We start from the raw sequence: 17470 nt of genomic DNA, 5'->3' as shown, positions 1-17470 counted from the left end.
CAGTAATGTGGTATTACTGCTAAAAGATGTTAACTTAGATTTCACTTACCCATAAAATGCATTGACATGATGTCTTAAGTTAAATCATCCTACTGCACTAACCCTAACCCTAAAAAGAGCTTGCTACAAGTGGGGTACATTTGACTTTTATTCCAGAGTACTGTATTGTTTAAGCCTGTACTTTATATATTTTTTTCCCTCTGTCTCCCTGCCTCCCCCCCTCTCCTTCATCCCTCCCTCAGTTTCGTCACAAGGTGCGTTTTGAGGGCATGGAGCTCCCCCCCTCTCGCTCCTCCTCCACCAGTGACTGTAAGTCTCTGTGCCTGCCCCCTCTGGACGGCTCCGAGTCGCCCCCCAGCCCTGGCAGCCTGGACGGGACCTCTGAGGCCTCCTGGAGGCCCACCTCCTCCAGCCCCTGTAGCCTGACAGAGGCCCCCGGGATGGGGCTGAGCCTGGGCCTGGGTCCCGGCGGTTTGGGACCAGGTGCGTTGGCGGGTGGAACTACCTGGCGAGAAAGGGCGGAGACTGAGGCGACTCTGAAGAGGCTTCTCCCCACGCTGGACGCTTTGCTGCATCAGCTGGACCGGGTCACCGTGGCGACCGAGGATCTGTACCGTACTGAGTGTGTCCTGGAGCGTGTCCAGAGGAAAGGACGAGGGCCGAGGGGGAGGAGAGGAGAGAAGGAGAGGAGGAAGAGTAGAGAGGGCCGAGGAGGGAAGGGAAAGGGGGATGAGAAAGACTCTGCTGGACGGAGAGAAAGAAAAGGAGGGCAGAAGAAAGTCAACACTGTGGTGGGGGTAGTGGGCATGGGTCAGCCTAAAGATACAGGGAACTCTGGGGCTAACCCTAAACACACCCCTACATCTGCCCTGAAATCGACCCCTGTCCTGGTTCCTCCCTCTATATCTACCCCTGCCCCGAAATCTACCCCTGTCCCGGTTACTACCCCTATATCTACCCCTGCCATGAAATCGGCCCCTGATCCTACCCCAATATCTACCCCTGCCCCAAAACCTACCCTGGAATCTACCCCTATTCCTGACCCAAAATGTACCCCAGTTTCTACCCATATAATTTCCCCTGCCTTGACCCCTGCTCCTGCCCCTGTACCCTTCTCTACTCCCGCCCTACCCTCCACCCCTGCCCCTGTACCCCTCTCTACTCCCGCCCTACCCTCCACCCCTGCCCCCTCCTCCTCCACTCCCGCCCCTCGAGAGTGGGACCCCCCTACGGAGAGAGAGACCCTGCCCCCCTCCAGCCTCTTCAACCACCCAGCCCACACCACCACCATTCCCACACGCAAACGCAAACGCAAGCCCCCGCCGCTCAAGAACAAGGTGCACCCCAACCCAGACAGGCATGTGTCCGGACACCCCAAACCCTGAGGACCCCTCCTGAAGGACCCTCAAGAAGAAAGGATGTTAGGGATGGATGGACAGAACGGAACGGGCCGTAGGGAGGACTGGAAGGATCCTGGGTTGAGGATGAGTGGGCGTCGGTCACAGCGGGTGATGTCACTGGTGTTCCACTCTAAATCCAGAAGGAGAGAAAGCGAGGGAGGAGGGAAAGAGAGAAATAGAGGCCCCAAAACAGCGACCGCTCACCATGGAGTTGGCATGGAAACAAGGTGCAGGTCGCCAGTTCTTTACCCCCGCCCCCTGACCCCATGTGACCCCGGAGGTTGTGTGGTGGCATCGACAGAAGCACATGTTGTGCTGACATTAGGAGTGCTGACTGTATGTTTAGTCAATGAAGAGTGTGTACACCACCTGTTGATGATGTACACCACCTGTTGATGATGATGTACACAGCTTGTTGATGATGTACACCACCTGTTGATGATGATGTACACAGCTTGTTGATGATGATGTACACAGCTTGTTGATGATGATGTACACCACCTGTTGATGATGATGTACACCACCTGTTGATGATGATGTACACAGCTGGTTGATGATGATGATGTACACAGCTTGTTGATGATGATGTACACCACCTGTTGATGATGATGTACACAGCTTGTTGATGATGATGTACACCACCTGTTGATGATGATGTACACAGCTGGTTGATGATGATGTACACCACCTGTTGATGATGATGTACACAGCTGGTTGATGATGATGTACACCACCTGTTGATGATGATGTACACAGCTTGTTGATGATGATGTACACCACCTGTTGATGATGATGTACACCACCTGTTGATGATGATGTACACAGCTTGTTGATGATGATGTACACCACCTGTTGATGATGATGTACACCACCTGTTGATGATGATGTACACAGCTGGTTGATGATGATGTACACCACCTGTTGATGATGATGTACACAGCTGGTTGATGATGATGTACACCACCTGTTGATGATGATGTACACAGCTTGTTGATGATGATGTACACAGCTTGTTGATGATGATGTACACAGCTTGTTGTTGATGATGTACACAGCTTGTTGTTGATGATGTACACAGCTTGTTGATGATGTACACAGCTTGTTGTTGTTGATGATGTACACAGCTGGTTGTTGATGCTTCAGTGTGTTATCTATGCTGTTGCATTTGTTGTTTCTATTTGATTATGAAAACATAAGGAAGCTATTGTTCTTGATCACCATGGGTGTGTGGGACCTGTCTAAACGGTCTGTTCAGAAGCTTTGGAGATTTCAAACACACACACACACACACACACACACTCAAGCTAGTTGGTGCACACAACCACGCAACCTTTGCATGCACACAGATGCTAAAATCAAAGAGGCTATCAGGGTGCTAACAGACTGGCATGCTTCAGGACTCCCACTTAAGAAGGTAGGGAGGAAGAACAATGAAGGAGAAGAGGTGGTAGCAAGAAAGAATTGAAGATACTGTAATTGGCGAAAAAGATGAGCGACAGCAGGAGAGATTAACTTGTTGAATTGTTGCAAGAACAGTTGTTTGAGAGAGAGAATAATAAAAGGAAAAGCGAGAAAGTAGGCGTCTATGCTTTTAGCCTGGAGTCTTAACTCAGTCCTAAACTACAACTCTTTCACCTTTAAAACTACAATACCTAACTATCAGGAAGAAGCAAGGGTACATTGCTACAATATAATCTTGGTTATCATTTTGGAATATTATCAGTAAAAATGTATGTTGCTTTCAATATGGTTCTAATTTAAAGCACTTTTGTTGTAATGTGTGTTTTGAATGTGTGTGAGCATATTGAAAATAATAAGCTTGGTAGGAAAACCAATAGAGAATGCTTCACACATATTTTAACAATAGCGTTGCCAAAGTTTGCGCATTATGTACGCGTCAAGAGTTGTAACTTTTTACATTTTTAAAGAAAATTACTTTTGTACTTGGCACTTTATCTCCTTCAGAAGCTCTTATCCATATTTAACTCCTGTGTTACTTTCTCAATTTTTTAAAATGTTAATATCCAAAACAGCTATACAAAATGATCTTCTAATGAGTATTATAACGGTAACTATGTCAGGAAATTGAAGCGTTATCATTTTGTATTTTCTTTTGTCATTTTGTGTCTGTTTTTTATCGTTGTTGTTATTGATGGTCACTCTACTTCCTGGAAAATGCATTTCCTCCCCACAAACTTCCTGTTTCCTGTGGGCAGATCTCAGGGACCCCGCCCCTTCCCCCCCCAAAACCAGGAAGTCGGCCTTATTTGTTTGTTCTCTTCTGTTTGTTGTTGTTGAAAGGTCAGATGAATTTCAAGTGAGAAGTGTCATAGTAGTACTTTTAGAACCGTTGTAATGTATCTCTGATGTTCCATCCAGACCAAAGTATATATTATATTCATCTCCCGTTAACAGAACACAGCCCACATGCTAGAACACTCTAGAACCAACCATTCCAAGCCATGTTCCCTTTTCCAAGCCCACAAAGATATTTTGGATGGACATTTTACTCCAAACCTGTTGGTGGCATCCTCCACAAGATTGGTGGTCCTGTCTATCAACTTACCACAACAATGTAACGTTCAGTTACAAAGTTATATCAAACACTGTTTTCTAATCAGTCAGTTTGTATATGTGTGTATGTAGTTACTTCTTGAGGTATATCATTTTATATCATTCTCAGTATTGTTGATGTGCTGCAGCGCTGTTGGTTTTACGGTCGTTAAGTACTGGCGTTCCAGTTTCACACCTTTTTTTTGTGTCCTCCATCCCCTAGACAACACACCTGACAGTTCCCATAGCAACTCTCAGTTCACATTTCATGCGCTACAAAGAAGTTCTTCAATCCAAAGAAAACAATGAAGAGCAGGTTCTCCCAACACCCATTTCTCCTGAGATATATATCGCCCCGTTTTTACTGGGTGTAACTTCATCGTGCCAAAGCTAGTCCCTTCTGCATGTTTAGTACTTTGTCTTGGTGTAACACGTACTTTGTCTTACATTTGCATGTTGAAACAAAAGTGTTGTGGTCTGTTTTGTATCGTATCGTATCATTGTATTATGCGTCTGTAGCACTTCTCATGCTTTTGCACTTGACAAAGTCGAATAAAGAGTTTGACAGCTATGAGAGCACGTATCAGTCTTGTGGGAGACTAGTTGTTCACCTAGGACATTTTCACTATCAAAATACTCATAAGATGGGTCGTCCATAAGACCGTGGCCAGTTCTCCACAAAGTGCTGATCTTCCTGACCACCTCTGGCGGCAATAGGGGACGAATGGATTGGATGGACAAAAGCTCAGTGGGCGGGGCTTACAGTTACAACAGCGGGTGAAGTTTACAGGTGAGTCAAATAGACCTTGGGAGCGATTACAGCCTCGAGTCTTCTTTTGTATGACGCTATAAGCTTGGCACACCTGTATTTGGGGAGTTTCTCCCATTCTTCTCTGCAGATCCTCTCAAGCTGTCAGGTTGGATGGGTAGCGTCGCTGCACAGCTATTTTCATGTCGATCGGGTTCAAGTCTAAAGGACATTCAGAGACTTGTCCCGAAGCCACTCCTGCATTGTCTTGGCTGTGTGCTGAGGGTTGTCCTGTTGGAAGGTAAACCTTCACCCCAGTCTGAGGTAGAGTTTTCATCAAGGATCTCTCTACTTTGCTAAGTTCATCTTTCCCTCGATCCTGACTATTCTCCCAGTCCCTGCCGCTGAAAAACATCCCCACAGCATGTTGCCACCACCATGCTTCACCATAGGGATGGTGCCAGGTTTCATCCAGAAGTGACACTTGGCATTCAGGCCAAAGAGTTCAATCTTGGTTTCATCAGACCAGAGAATCTTGTTTCTCATGGTCTGAGTCCTTTAGGTGCCTTTTGGCAAACTCCAAGCAGGCTGCCATGTGCCTTATACTGAAGAGTGGCTTCCGTCTGGCCACTCTACCGTAAAGTCCTGATTGGTGGAGTGCTGCAGAGATGGTTGTCCTTCTGGAAGGTTCTCCCACCTCCACAGAGGAACTCTGGAGCTCTGTCAGAGTGACTATCGGGTTCTTGGTGACCTCCCTGACCAAGGTCCTTATCTCCCGTTTGCTCAGTTTGGCCGGGCGGCCAGCTCTAGGAAGAGACTTGGCGGTTCCAAACTTCTTCCGTTTCAGAATGATGATGGCCACTGTGTTCTTGGGGACCTTCAATGATGCAGAAATGTTTTGGTACCCTTCCGCAGATCTGTGCCTCGACACAATCCTGTCTCGGAGCTCTACAGACAATTCCTTCGACCTTATAGCTTGGTTTTTGCTCTGACATGCACTGTCAACTGTGGGACATTATATATGTGTGCCTTTCCAAATCATGTCCAATCAATTGAATTTACCACAGTTGGACTCAAATCAAGTTGTAGAAACATCAAGGATGATCAATGGAAACAGGATGCACCTGAGCTCAATTTAGAGTCTCAAAGAGTTTGAATACTTGTTTAATTAAGTATTTCTTTTTTATATACATTTTCTAAAATCCTGTTTCTTTTTGTCATTATGGGGTATTGTGATGTCATTATGGGGTATTGTGATGTCATTATGGGGTATTGTGATGTCATTATGGGGTATTGTGTGTAGATTGATGAGGATTTTTAATTTATTTAATCCATTTTAGAGTAAGGCTGTAACGTAACAAAATCTGGAAAAGGTCAAGGGGTCTGAATACTTTCAGAATGCACTGTATATGGCTGAAAGAGCTTTAAATATGTTACAAAACCATGGATGGTGCCCTCCCCCTGGTAGTGCACTGGGGACCAGAAGATTACAGGCTCTCATCTTGCAGATGACCTTTCTCTAAAAAAAAGTATTTATAGCCCTGGTTTTCATGAGCTGATCAAGATGATCCAAACACATTAAGGAAGCAGCTCGGGTAACAAAACAAAATGCAATTCACTTTTAACATGGCGCAAACTCTGCCCACCCCGTGAACCAGGCAGGCTATAAAAAAAATCCCCTTAAAAAAGGTGCCACCTGTAGAAATGCAAACATGGCTCCTCACAACATCACAATAAAATAGAAATGAAAAGAACACACTGACACTTTCATTGGCTATTTGTTTTGTTTATTCGTACACACACAGCTTTCAAATTTAGTGTTTCTCATTCACCCTACTTTCTTCTGAGTGGCTTTGCGAGGGGATGAGAGGAGAAGGAAATGAGAGAGGGATGAAAGGAGAGGGAGGAGAGCGGGATGAAAGGAGAGGGAAGAGAGCGGGATGAAAGGAGAGGGAGGAGAGCGGGATGAAAGGAGAGGGAGGAGAGCGGGATGAAAGGAGAGGGAGGAGAGCGGGATGAAAGGAGAGGGAGGAGAGAGGGATGAAAGGAGAGGGGGATGAAAGGAGAGAGGGATGAAAGGAGAGAGGGATGAAAGGAGAGAGGGATGAAAGAGGGAGGAGAGAGGGAGGAGAGCGGGATGAAAGGAGAGGGAGGAGAGAGGGATGAAAGGAGAGGGAGGAGAGAGGGATGAAAGGAGAGGGAGGAGAGAGGGATGAAAGGAGAGGGAGGAGAGAGGGATGAAAGGAGAGGGAGGAGAGGGATGAGGGGGGGGTCACGGGGGGGGGGGGGGTCATTCTCTACGTCCCAAATGGCACCCTATTCCCCCTACATAGTGCACTACTTTAGACAGAGCCCGCGTGCACTGGTCAAACACAGTGTATTAGAAAGACAATAGGGACGCAGCGTTAGTTAGGCAGCACCATCCGTACCTGTCATCCGTACCTGTCATCTCGTCACCAACACAACTAGTTCATGGGAGCAGTTGGATTAAAAGCCACAAGGCATGCCACATCATCTTGTGCCATCAAGACAAATATTTGGGAGAGAATCATCAAATCATATAGGTAGAAAGCAGGAAGTTATTCAACAGGTGTGTGTGTCTGTGTGTCTGTCAGAGAGAAAGAGCGAAAGCAGGTCAATGTTGTCCCTGACTAAACACAGATCTAGGATCAGGTATTTTATTATCTTCCTGCTAGTCGACATTAGAACCACTCGGATAACCTGATCCTAGATCTGTGGTGAGGGAGGCAACGTCTGCCTTGAGCAGGGGGACCAGAAACATTATCAGAAATATCACTCCGTTACAATATCCATACTAGCATACTACATAGCATTAAACCAATGTATTGGGAAGTGCATCCCAAATGGCACCCTATTCCCTATATAGTGCACTACTTTAGACCAGGGCCCTATTCCCCATATAGTGCACTACTGTTGACCATGGTCCATATGACTCTGGTCAACAGTAGCACACTATATAGGGAGTAGGGTGCCATTTGACCCGAAGTAGTATACTAGTGTGGACATTTGACATTGGGAAGCGTCCTCAAGGCTCAGACAAAGTCGGTGAAGTCGTCCACGGTGGAGACCAGTCTCTTCCTCTGTCCGGAGGAGTCCGTGTTGGAGCCTCCACCGCTGACCTGCTGGTAGGAGGACTGTTTGGTCTGGGAGGAGTGGCTCTGGGTCAGAGAGATACCGGGGTTGGGACGAGACTGGATCTCCTCCTGGGCCTGTGGGGGGGGGGGGGGGGGGGGGATTGAGTTGAGAAGTTGTCTGATTTCACAGTAGGACCTCGGCGATATGAACACGCGTCTCCTAATCACCAGGTACTGTAAACACGCGTCTCCTAATCACCAGGTCCTGTAAACACGCGTCTCCTAATCACCAGGTCCTGTAAACACGCGTCTCCTGTAAACACGCGTCTCCTGTAAACACGCGTCTCCTGTAAACATGCGTCTCCTGTAAACACGTGTTTTTAGCACATCATCAACATCTACTTTTATCTAACAGAAGCATTTAATACATTTCCAGGTTTGATGTTGACTGTTCAGTCCGCAACGGAGGTTTGTTCTCTGAGGTTCTGTAACTCACCAAGTAAGGTTTGTTCTCTGAGGTTCTGTAACTCTCACCAAGTAAGGTTTGTTCTCTGAGGTTCTGTAACTCTCACCAAGGAAGCAGAGATACAAAAGAAAGGTTTCTCCACTGTGTGTGTGTGTGTGTGTGTGTGTGTGTTCTCACCCTTGTCCTGAGTCTCTTGATGTGTCGTAGTCTGGCCAGCCACTTGGAGGCGTAGGCATCAGATGGGTTTGCTCTGTACTGGTGGACCAGAGATGCCATCTGAACACACAGGGAGACATACAGACAGTCATGACAGCGTGTGCTGAATCAGCATGCAGTTATCAACAGCAATTAAACATCAACTTTAATTAAATGTTCAGGTAGAGAAATTAGTTACGACTCTGTGTGTGTGTGTGTGTGTGTGTGGGACTCACGTTAGCGTGTAGGGCCATCTGTCGTACCAGCAATGGGAGGTTTTGGTCTGAGACTATCTTCACTACACTGGTGTCAACTAGACCGTCCAGATCTGATGGGTGGAGACAGAGAGACACAGAGAGAGAGAGGGGGGAGAGAGGGAGGGAGAGAGAGAGAGAGAGAGAGGAGAGGAAGTAGAGGGAGGGATGAGAGACGGAGGGAGATATGGGGAAAGAGAAGGAAAAATCTGTCCATTTCACTTCAACAAATACTTAGGATTTTTTTTTTTTTATCCCCTTGGCTCCCTGCTTCATTATATACAGTTGAAGTCAGAAGTTTAAATACAACTTAGCCAAATACATTTAAACTCAGTTTTTCACAATTCCTGACATTTAAGCCTAATTAAAATTCCCTGCCTTAGGTCAGTTCAGATCACCACTTTATTTTAAGAATGTGAAATGTCAGAATAATAGTAGAGAGAATGATTTATTTCAGCTTTTATTTCTTTCATCACATTCCCAGTGGGTCAGAAGTTTACATACACTCAATTAGTATTTGGTAGCATTGCCTTTAAATTGTTTAACTTGGGTCAAACGTTTTGGGTAGCCTTCCACAAGCTTCCCACAATAAGTTGGGTGAAGTTTGGCCCATTCCTCCTGACAGAGCTGGTGTAACGGAGTCAGGTTTGTAGGCCTCCTTACTCGCACACGCTTTTTAAGTTCTGCCCACACATTTTCTATAGGACTGAGGTCAGGGCTTTGTGATGGCCACTCCAATACCTTGACTTTGTTGTCCTTAAGCCATTTTGCCACAACTTTGGAAGTATGCTTGGGGTCATTGTCCATTTGGAAGACCCATTTGCGACCAAGCTTTAACTTCCTGACTGATGTCTTGAGATGTTGCTTCAATATATCCACATTATTTTCCTTCATGATGCCATCTATTTTGTGAAGTGCACCAGTCCCTCCTGCAGCAAAGCACCCCCACCCCCGTGCTTCACGGTTGGGATGGTGTTTTTCGGCTTGCAAGCCTCCCACTTTTTCCTCCAAACATAAGGATGGTCATTATGGCCAAACAGTTATATTTTAGTTTCCTCAGACCAGAGGACATTTCTCCAAAAAGTATGATCTTTGTCCCCAAGTGCAGTTGCAAACCGTAGTCTGGCTTTTTTATGGCGGTTTTGGAGCAGTGGCTTCTTCCTTACTGAGCGGCCTTTCAGGTTATGTTGATATAGGACTTGTTTTACTGTGGATATAGACACTTTTGTACCTGTTTCCTCCAGCATCTTCACAAGGTCCTTTGCTGTTGTTCTGGGATTGATTGCACCAAAGTACTTCATCTCTAGGAGACAGAACGCATCTCCTTCCTGAGCGGTATGACGGCTGCATGGTTCCATGGTGTTTATACTTGCGTACTATTGTTTGTACAGATGAACGTGGTACCTTCAGGCGTTTGGAATTTGCTCCCAAGGATGAACCAGACTTGTGGAAGTCTACAATTTGTTTTCTGAGGTCTTTGGCTTTTTCTTTTGATTTTCCCATGATGTCAAGCAAAGAGGCACTGAGTTTGAGGGTAGGCCTTGAAATACATCCACATGTACACCTCCAAGGCACAGTCAACTTAGTGTTTGTAAACTTCTGACCCACTGGAATTGTGATACAGTGAATTATAAGTGAAATAATCTGTCTGTAAACAATTGTTGCAAAAATTACTTGTGTCATGCACAAAGTAGATGTCCTAACCGACTTGCCAAAACTATAGTTTGTTAACAAGAAATTTGTGGAGTTGTTGAAAAACGAGTTTTAATGACTCCAACCTAAGTGTATGTAAACTTCCCACTTCAACTGTATATACACTGCTCAAAAAAATAAAGGGAACACCTAAACAACACAATGTAACTCCAAGTCAATCACACTTCTGTGAAATCAAACTGTCCACTTTGGAAGCAACACTGATTGACAATACATTTCACATGCTGTTGTGCAAATGGAATAGACAACAGGTGGAAATTATAGGCAATTAGCAAGACACCCCCAATAAAGGAGTGGTTCTGCAGGTGGTGACCATAGACCACTTCTCAGTTCCTATGCTTCCTGGCTGATGTTTTGGTCACTTTTGAATGCTGGCGGTGCTTTCACTCTAGTGGTAGCATGAGACGGAGTCTACAACCCACACAAGTGGCTCAGGTAGTGCAGCTCATCCAGGATGGCACATCAATGCGAGCTGTGGCAAGCTGGTTTGCTGTGTCTGTCAGCGTAGTGTCCAGAGCATGGAGGCGCTACCAGGAGACAGGCCAGTACATCAGGAGACGTGGAGGAGGCCGTAGGAGGGCAACAACCCAGCAGCAGGACCGCTACCTCCGCCTTTGTGCAACGAGGAGCAGGAGAAGCACTGCCAGAGCCCTGCAAAATGACCTCCAGCAGGCCACAAATGTGCATGTGTCTGCTCAAACGGTCAGAAACAGACTCCATGAGGGTGGTATGAGGGCCCGACGTCCACAGGTGGGGGTTGTGCTTACAGCCCAACACCGTGCTGGACATTTGGCATTTTCCAGAGAACACCAAGATTGGCAAATTCGCCACTGGCGCCCTGTGCTCTTCACAGATGAAAGCAGGTTCACACTGAGCACATGTGACAGACGTGACAGAGTCTGGAGACGCCGTGGAGAACGTTCTGCTGCCTGCAACATCCTCCAGCGTGACCAGTTTGGCGGTGGGTCAGTCATGGTGTGGGGTGGCATTTCTTTGGGGGGGCCGCACAGCCCTCCATTGTGCTCGCCAGAGGTAGCCTGACTGCCATTAGGTACCGAGATGAGATCCTCAGACCCCTTGTGAGACCATATGCTGGTGCGGTTGGCCCTGGGTTCCTCCTAATGCAAGACAATGCTAGACCTCATGTGGCTGGAGTGTGTCAGCAGTTCCTGCAAGAGGAAGGCATTGATGCTATGGCCTGGCCCGCCCGTTCCCCAGACCTGAATCCAATTGAGCACATCTGGGACATCATGTCTCGCTCCATCCACCAACGCCACGTTGCACCACAGACTGTCCAGGAGTTGGCAGATGCTTTAGCCCAGGTCTGGGAGGAGATCCCTCAGGAGACCATCCGCCACCTCATCAGGAGCATGCCCAGGCATTGTAGGGAGGTCATACAGGCACGTGGAGGCCACACACACTACTGAGCCTCATTTTGACTTGTTTTAAGGACATTACATCAAAGTTGGATCAGCCTGTAGTGTGGTTTTCCACTTTAATTTTGAGTGTGACTCCAAATCCAGACCTCCATGGGTTGATAAATTGGATTTCCATTGATTATTTTTGTGTGATTTTGTTGTCAGCACATTCAACTATGTAAAGAAAAAAGTATTTAATAAGATTATTTCTTTCATTCAGATCTAGGATGTGTTGCTTAAGTGTTCCCTTTATTTTTTTGAGCAGTATATACATATATATCCATCTCTATGTATCTATCTATCTCAGTCCTTGTTATTCATCCTATTTATTCTTAACTTCCCTCCCTCTCACCTTTCTTGCACTGCAGGGTGACCAGGTTACTTCCATAGTCCAGAGGCTTAATGATCACCTCAACAAAGTTAAACTGACCCTGGGACACAGGAGAGAGAGAAAGGAGAGAGAGAGAAAGGAGAAAAAGAGAAGAGAGAGAGGGAGGAGAGAGAGACGAGAGAGAAAGAAGAGAGGGAAGTGAAGAATATGAAGAGTTATCATTATTTAATCAAAATGAACACAAAGAACAAAAGTGGGTGTGTTCGTCTGCCTGCGAGTGAGTGAGTGAGTGAGTGAGTGAGTGAGTGAGTGAGTGAGTGAGTGAGTGAGTGAGTGAGTGAGTGAGTGAGTGAGTGAGTGAGCGAGCCTACCTTGATGGTTCCCAGTTTGTACTCCTCTCCTGAGTCGTTGTAAACCACCATAACAAAGTCGTTTCCGATGTGTCTCTTCTTGTTACAGCAGCCCTTATCACTGTCTCTGTTGGGCATCAGGGTGGCTATGTGGAAGATGGCTGAGGAGAGGAGGAGGGGGGGGGGGGGGGGGGGGCAAGTTAGTGGACGTACAGACAGACTGTTGGGCATCAGGGCAGTGCTGTAACCCTGAACCCCGAGTAACACCTGTAAGTAGAAATACACAGTCACCCTGCATGATGTCATCGTGCCAGCAGTAGGTAAACTCCCCGTCATCTCCATACTGGTCTAGACCCCCCAGGAAGATCTGGTCTGGATCACAGTCCTTCAGGTGGATGAGCTTCCCCAGGCCTGTCAGGAAGCCAGCGTAACGGTTAGAACCATACTCATTGGACAGGATGGACACCTCGTTGAATACCTGGGGTATGGAGGAAGGAGAGAGGGAACGGGGGAGGAAGGAGAGAGGGAACGGGGGAGGGAGAGAGAGAGGGAGGAAGGAGAGAGGGAAAGGGAGAAAGAAGGAGTCCGTTCATTAAAGGTTGTTTTGGTTGGCAATCCAAACTACCTCTAGAAGTGTCTTTCAGACTCATTTGTATCTTCCTCTCCAATCTAAATGTCGTCTCCGGTCCAGAGGGTTTACAGAGTCCTTGTGGTCATGTGCGGACAGAAGTGGACATTACATATTGTACCCCCCCCCAAAAAAACAGCAGAAAACACAAGGTGGAATTTCTAAATGTGTTTGTACATCTGCAGTGTTTCTCTCGTCAGCCAAATGTCAGCTAACAGTAAGTTAGTCTAGCAGCCAGCTGTCTAAACCTGTAATAATCAGACCGATTGGCCCCTATTGATCTTCTCCAAGCCCCGTGGCAAAGTGTGTAGAATTGCAGGAAATTGATCACAAAATGTAAAAAATCTCTCTCCACTCTGGCAATATGTGAATTTCAGGATATTTTACTCAAAAACGACCCCCCCCCCATCTGCTGTCAATAGGGGTGCCGCTAAAATGTTTTGCTCACGAGATGGCCTGCATGTGTGGTACGGATGTGGGGTACTAGACCAGCAAGCCACTGTGGTCAGCCCCTCCTGATGAGTTCATCAAAGCAGCCCGTCCCTGCCTTAAAGGGATACTGAGAGATTGTTACAGTGAAGCACTTCCTGTTTGAAGTAATTGCCCGAACACAAAACGTCCTTCATACTGCACACAGAGACATACACATGTTGATCTGACCCTGGAGAGGTAGAGTCCTCTGGTAGTATCCCTTCACCTGTCTCACCTGTCCAGCTCCTACAAACACCACTCCAATCTTATGGGTGTCATACGGAGGCATCTGGTCCAAAACCTTCACCGCTCTGTCGATCAGCTGGGGGGAGAGAGATGGAGGAGAGAGAGAGAGAGATGGAGGAGAGAGAGAGATGGAGGAGAGAGAGAGATGGAGGAGAGAGAGAGAGAGAGAGATGGCGGAGAGAGAGAGAGAGATGGCGGAGAGAGAGAGAGAGAGATGGAGGAGAGAGAGAGATGGCGGAGAGAGAGAGAGATGGAGGAGAGAGACAACACACACGTTACAGTGCACGCACACACACACACACACACACGTTACAGTATAATCACTACTACACACACACACACCTGAGACTTGGGCAGCAGGAGAGGCTTGTTGGCCTCGTTGCCAAAGAAGGGAGAGTGGTAGAGCTGAAGGAACACAAAACTACAGGACAGAGGGAGAGAGAGAAGCATTAGGAAAGGCTCTGTCTGTGTGTGTGTGTGTGTGTGTGTGTGTGTGTCTGTGTGTGTGTGTGTGTCTGTGTAACCTGGGACTGAGTCCACTGGTCTTCTCAGTGTTGGTGGGTCCGGGCCGGGTGGTGTGGTAGGCGTCTCCTCCTATCCTCTCTCTCCTGGAGGAGGGGGCCGACACTGAGATGGTGTGACCCCTGGGACGGTGCCCTCCGCTGGGGGAGAGGGGCCCAGGCTGGTGGGGCGCTGGGAACTCCAACCTCATCCTGGCTCCCTGGGAGGAAGAGGACCCTCCTCCTCCCGATGCCCCAGACAACCCCCCTGTCACTGGGGTGGAATCCCCACTCTGATTCTGTCTAGTCACCCCTCCTCCACTCTCCACCTTCTCCATCTCTTTCTCTGCCGGGGGCTGTTGTGGCTGGCTCTTCCCCTCCGAGGGTGACCCAACCCCGGGTGCCTCTCCTTCTCCGGCCCCAGGTCCTGTTGTGGTCTTGGGGAAGGCCTCTGGTAGGGTCTGGAGCTCAGGGGAGGAGCTGGACTTGTTGAGGGTCTGGGTCCCAGGCTGGTTCTGGGTCTGGAAGGGGAGCTCTGGGCCTTGGCTTCCCGGGGTGGAGGGGGCCAGGGGGGGCTGGTCGATGGGGATGAAACCCTCACTCACCTCCTCCAGGGTGGACTTCTCATCATCCTGGCTGGAACTGGAGGAGGACTGAAGGACGGATGAAAAACATACTAAACATCAATGTCTCCCAATAACCACCTGCCATATTCTATTGTAAATCATGCTTCTGTTTGGGAGGGGTCCCGGCTGTAGCCGTCCCACTCCCCCCCGGCTGTAGCCGTCCCACTCCCCCCCGGCTGTAGCCGTCCCACTCCCCCCCGGCTGTAGCCGTCCTACTCCCCCCCCCGGCTGTAGCCGTCCCACTCCCCCCGTACTACTCCCCCCCGGCTGTAGCGTCCTACTCCCCCCCGGCTGTAGCCGTCCCACTCCCCCCCGGCTGTAGCCGTCCCACTCCCCCCCGGCTGTAGCCGTCCCACTCCCCCCCGGCTGTAGCCGTCCCACTCCCCCCCGGCTGTAGCCGTCCTACTCCCCCCCCCGGCTGTAGCCGTCCCACTCCCCCCGTACTACTCCCCCCCGGCTGTAGCGTCCTACTCCCCCCCGGCTGTAGCCGTCCCACTCCCCCCCCGGCTGTAGCCGTCCCACTCCCCCCCGGCTGTAGCCGTCCCACTCCCCCCCCCGGCTGTAGCCGTCCCACTCCCCCCGCCCCGGGCTGTAGCCGTCCCACTCCCCCCCCGGCTGTAGCCGTCCCACTCCCCCCCCCGGCTGTAGCCGTCCTACTCCCCCCCCCCGGCTGTAGCCGTCCCACTCCCCCCGTACTACTCCCCCCCGGCTGTAGCCGTCCCACTCCCCCCCGGCTGTAGCCGTCCCACTCCCCCCCCCGGCTGTAGCCGTCCCACTCCCCCCCGGCTGTAGCCGTCCTACTCCCCCCCCCGGCTGTAGCCGTCCCACTCCCCCCGTACTACTCCCCCCCGGCTGTAGCGTCCCACTCCCCCCCGGCTGTAGCCGTCCTACTCCCCCCCCGGCTGTAGCCGTCCCACTCCCCCCCCGGCTGTAGCCGTCCCACTCCCCCCCCGGCTGTAGCCGTCCCACTCCCCCCGTACTACTCCCCCCCGGCTGTAGCGTCCTACTCCCCCCCGGCTGTAGCCGTCCTACTCCCCCCCGGCTGTAGCCGTCCCACTCCCCCCCCGGCTGTAGCCGTCCCACTCCCCCCCGGCTGTAGCCGTCCCACTCCCCCCCCGGCTGTAGCCGTCCCACTCCCCCCGTCCCACTCCCCCCCGGCTGTAGCCGTCCTACTCCCCCCGTACTACTCCCCCCGGCTGTAGCCGTCCCACTCCCCCCCGGCTGTAGCCGTCCTACTCCCCCCCGTCCCACCCCCCCCCCCGGCTGTAGCCGTCCTACTCCCCCCGTCCCACCCCCCCCCCCGGCTGTAGCCGTCCTACTCCCCCCGTCCCACCCCCCCCCCGGCTGTAGCCGTCCTACTCCCCCCGTCCCACCCCCCCCCCCGGCTGTAGCCGTCCTACTCCCCCCGTCCCACCCCCCCCCCGGCTGTAGCCGTCCTACTCCCCCCGTCCCACCCCCCCCCCGGCTGTAGCCGTCCCACTCCCCCCCGGTTGTAGCCGTACTACTCACCCTGCTGAGTGTTCTAGGGGGCGGGGCCTTGGTGAACTTGTCAGCAGTGATGTAGATGGGTTCAGAGGGCATGGCCTCAAATTTCTCTGCCTCTGGCCAATCAGAGGGGGAGTCTACGTGGCCCCTGACCCCTGTCCCCTCCTCTAGCACTACCACAGAGTCTACAGCAGGGGGCGACAGAGAGGAGAGGGTTAGAGAGGGGACGAGGGACACACAGATACCAGAGTCTACAGCAGGGGGCGACAGAGAGGACAGGGGACGAGGGACACAGATACCAGAGTCTACAGCAGGGGGCGACAGAGAGGACAGGGGATGAGGGACACACAGATACCAGAGTCTACAGCAGGGGGCGACAGAGAGGAGGGGACGAGGGACACAGATACCAGAGTCTACAGCAGGGGGGCGACAGAGAGGACAGGGGATGAGGGACACACAGATACCAGAGTCTACAGCAGGGGGGCGACAGAGAGGACAGGGGACGAGGGACACACAGATACCAGAGTCTACAGCAGGGGGCGACAGAGAGGACAGGGGACGAGGGACACACAGATACCAGAGTCTACAGCAGGGGGCGACAGAGAGGACAGGGGACGAGGGACACACAGATACCAGAGTCTACAGCAGGGGGCGACAGAGAGGACAGGGGACGAGGGACACACAGATACCAGAGTCTACAGCAGGGGGCGACAGAGAGGACAGGGGACGAGGGACACACAGATACCAGAGTCTACAGCAGGGGGCGACAGAGAGGACAGGGGACGAGGGACACACAGATACCAGAGTCTACAGCAGGGGGCGACAGAGAGGAGGGGACGAGGGACACAGATACCAGAGTCTACAGCAGGGGGCGACAGAGAGGACAGGGGACGAGGGACACACAGATACCAGAGTCTACAGCAGGGGGCGACAGAGAGGACAGGGGACGAGGGACACACAGATACCAGAGTCTACAGCAGGGGGCGACAGA

At 50.5% G+C, this 17470-nt stretch overlaps 2 protein-coding genes across 4 annotated transcripts in view; one reads left to right on the top strand and one right to left on the bottom strand.

Moving 5' to 3' along the window:
* Positions 1-4524, top strand: part of LOC106591398 (polycystin-1) — a 187302-nt gene extending 182778 nt beyond the window's left edge. Inside the window, exon 59 of the mRNA XM_082958430.1 lies at positions 243-4524. Within this exon, the coding sequence (XP_082814556.1) occupies positions 243-1385 (1143 nt within the window). The 3' untranslated portion in view covers positions 1386-4524. The remainder of the gene's footprint in view (positions 1-242) is intronic.
* A 1942-nt stretch (positions 4525-6466) lies between these two features.
* Positions 6467-17470, bottom strand: part of LOC106595758 (tuberin) — an 80832-nt gene continuing 69828 nt past the window's right edge. For all 3 annotated transcript variants that reach the window (XM_082958633.1, XM_082958634.1, XM_082958635.1), the window contains 10 exons: positions 16504-16664; positions 14393-15021; positions 14211-14289; positions 13858-13944; positions 12815-13001; positions 12545-12684; positions 12195-12273; positions 8694-8785; positions 8440-8538; positions 6467-7931 (listed from right to left, as the gene is read on the bottom strand). In XM_082958633.1, coding sequence (XP_082814759.1) covers positions 7755-7931; positions 8440-8538; positions 8694-8785; positions 12195-12273; positions 12545-12684; positions 12815-13001; positions 13858-13944; positions 14211-14289; positions 14393-15021; positions 16504-16664 — 1730 coding nt within the window. In that variant the 3' untranslated portion in view covers positions 6467-7754. The remainder of the gene's footprint in view (positions 7932-8439; positions 8539-8693; positions 8786-12194; positions 12274-12544; positions 12685-12814; positions 13002-13857; positions 13945-14210; positions 14290-14392; positions 15022-16503; positions 16665-17470) is intronic.

This window comes from Salmo salar, chromosome 12 (assembly GCF_965601325.2).
Source record: "Salmo salar chromosome 12, fSalSal1, whole genome shotgun sequence".
In the NCBI taxonomy this organism is placed as follows: Eukaryota; Metazoa; Chordata; class Actinopteri; order Salmoniformes; family Salmonidae; genus Salmo; species Salmo salar.
The sequence above is the reverse complement of the archived record's forward strand: the minus strand, read 5'-3'. Positions and strand labels throughout refer to the sequence as shown.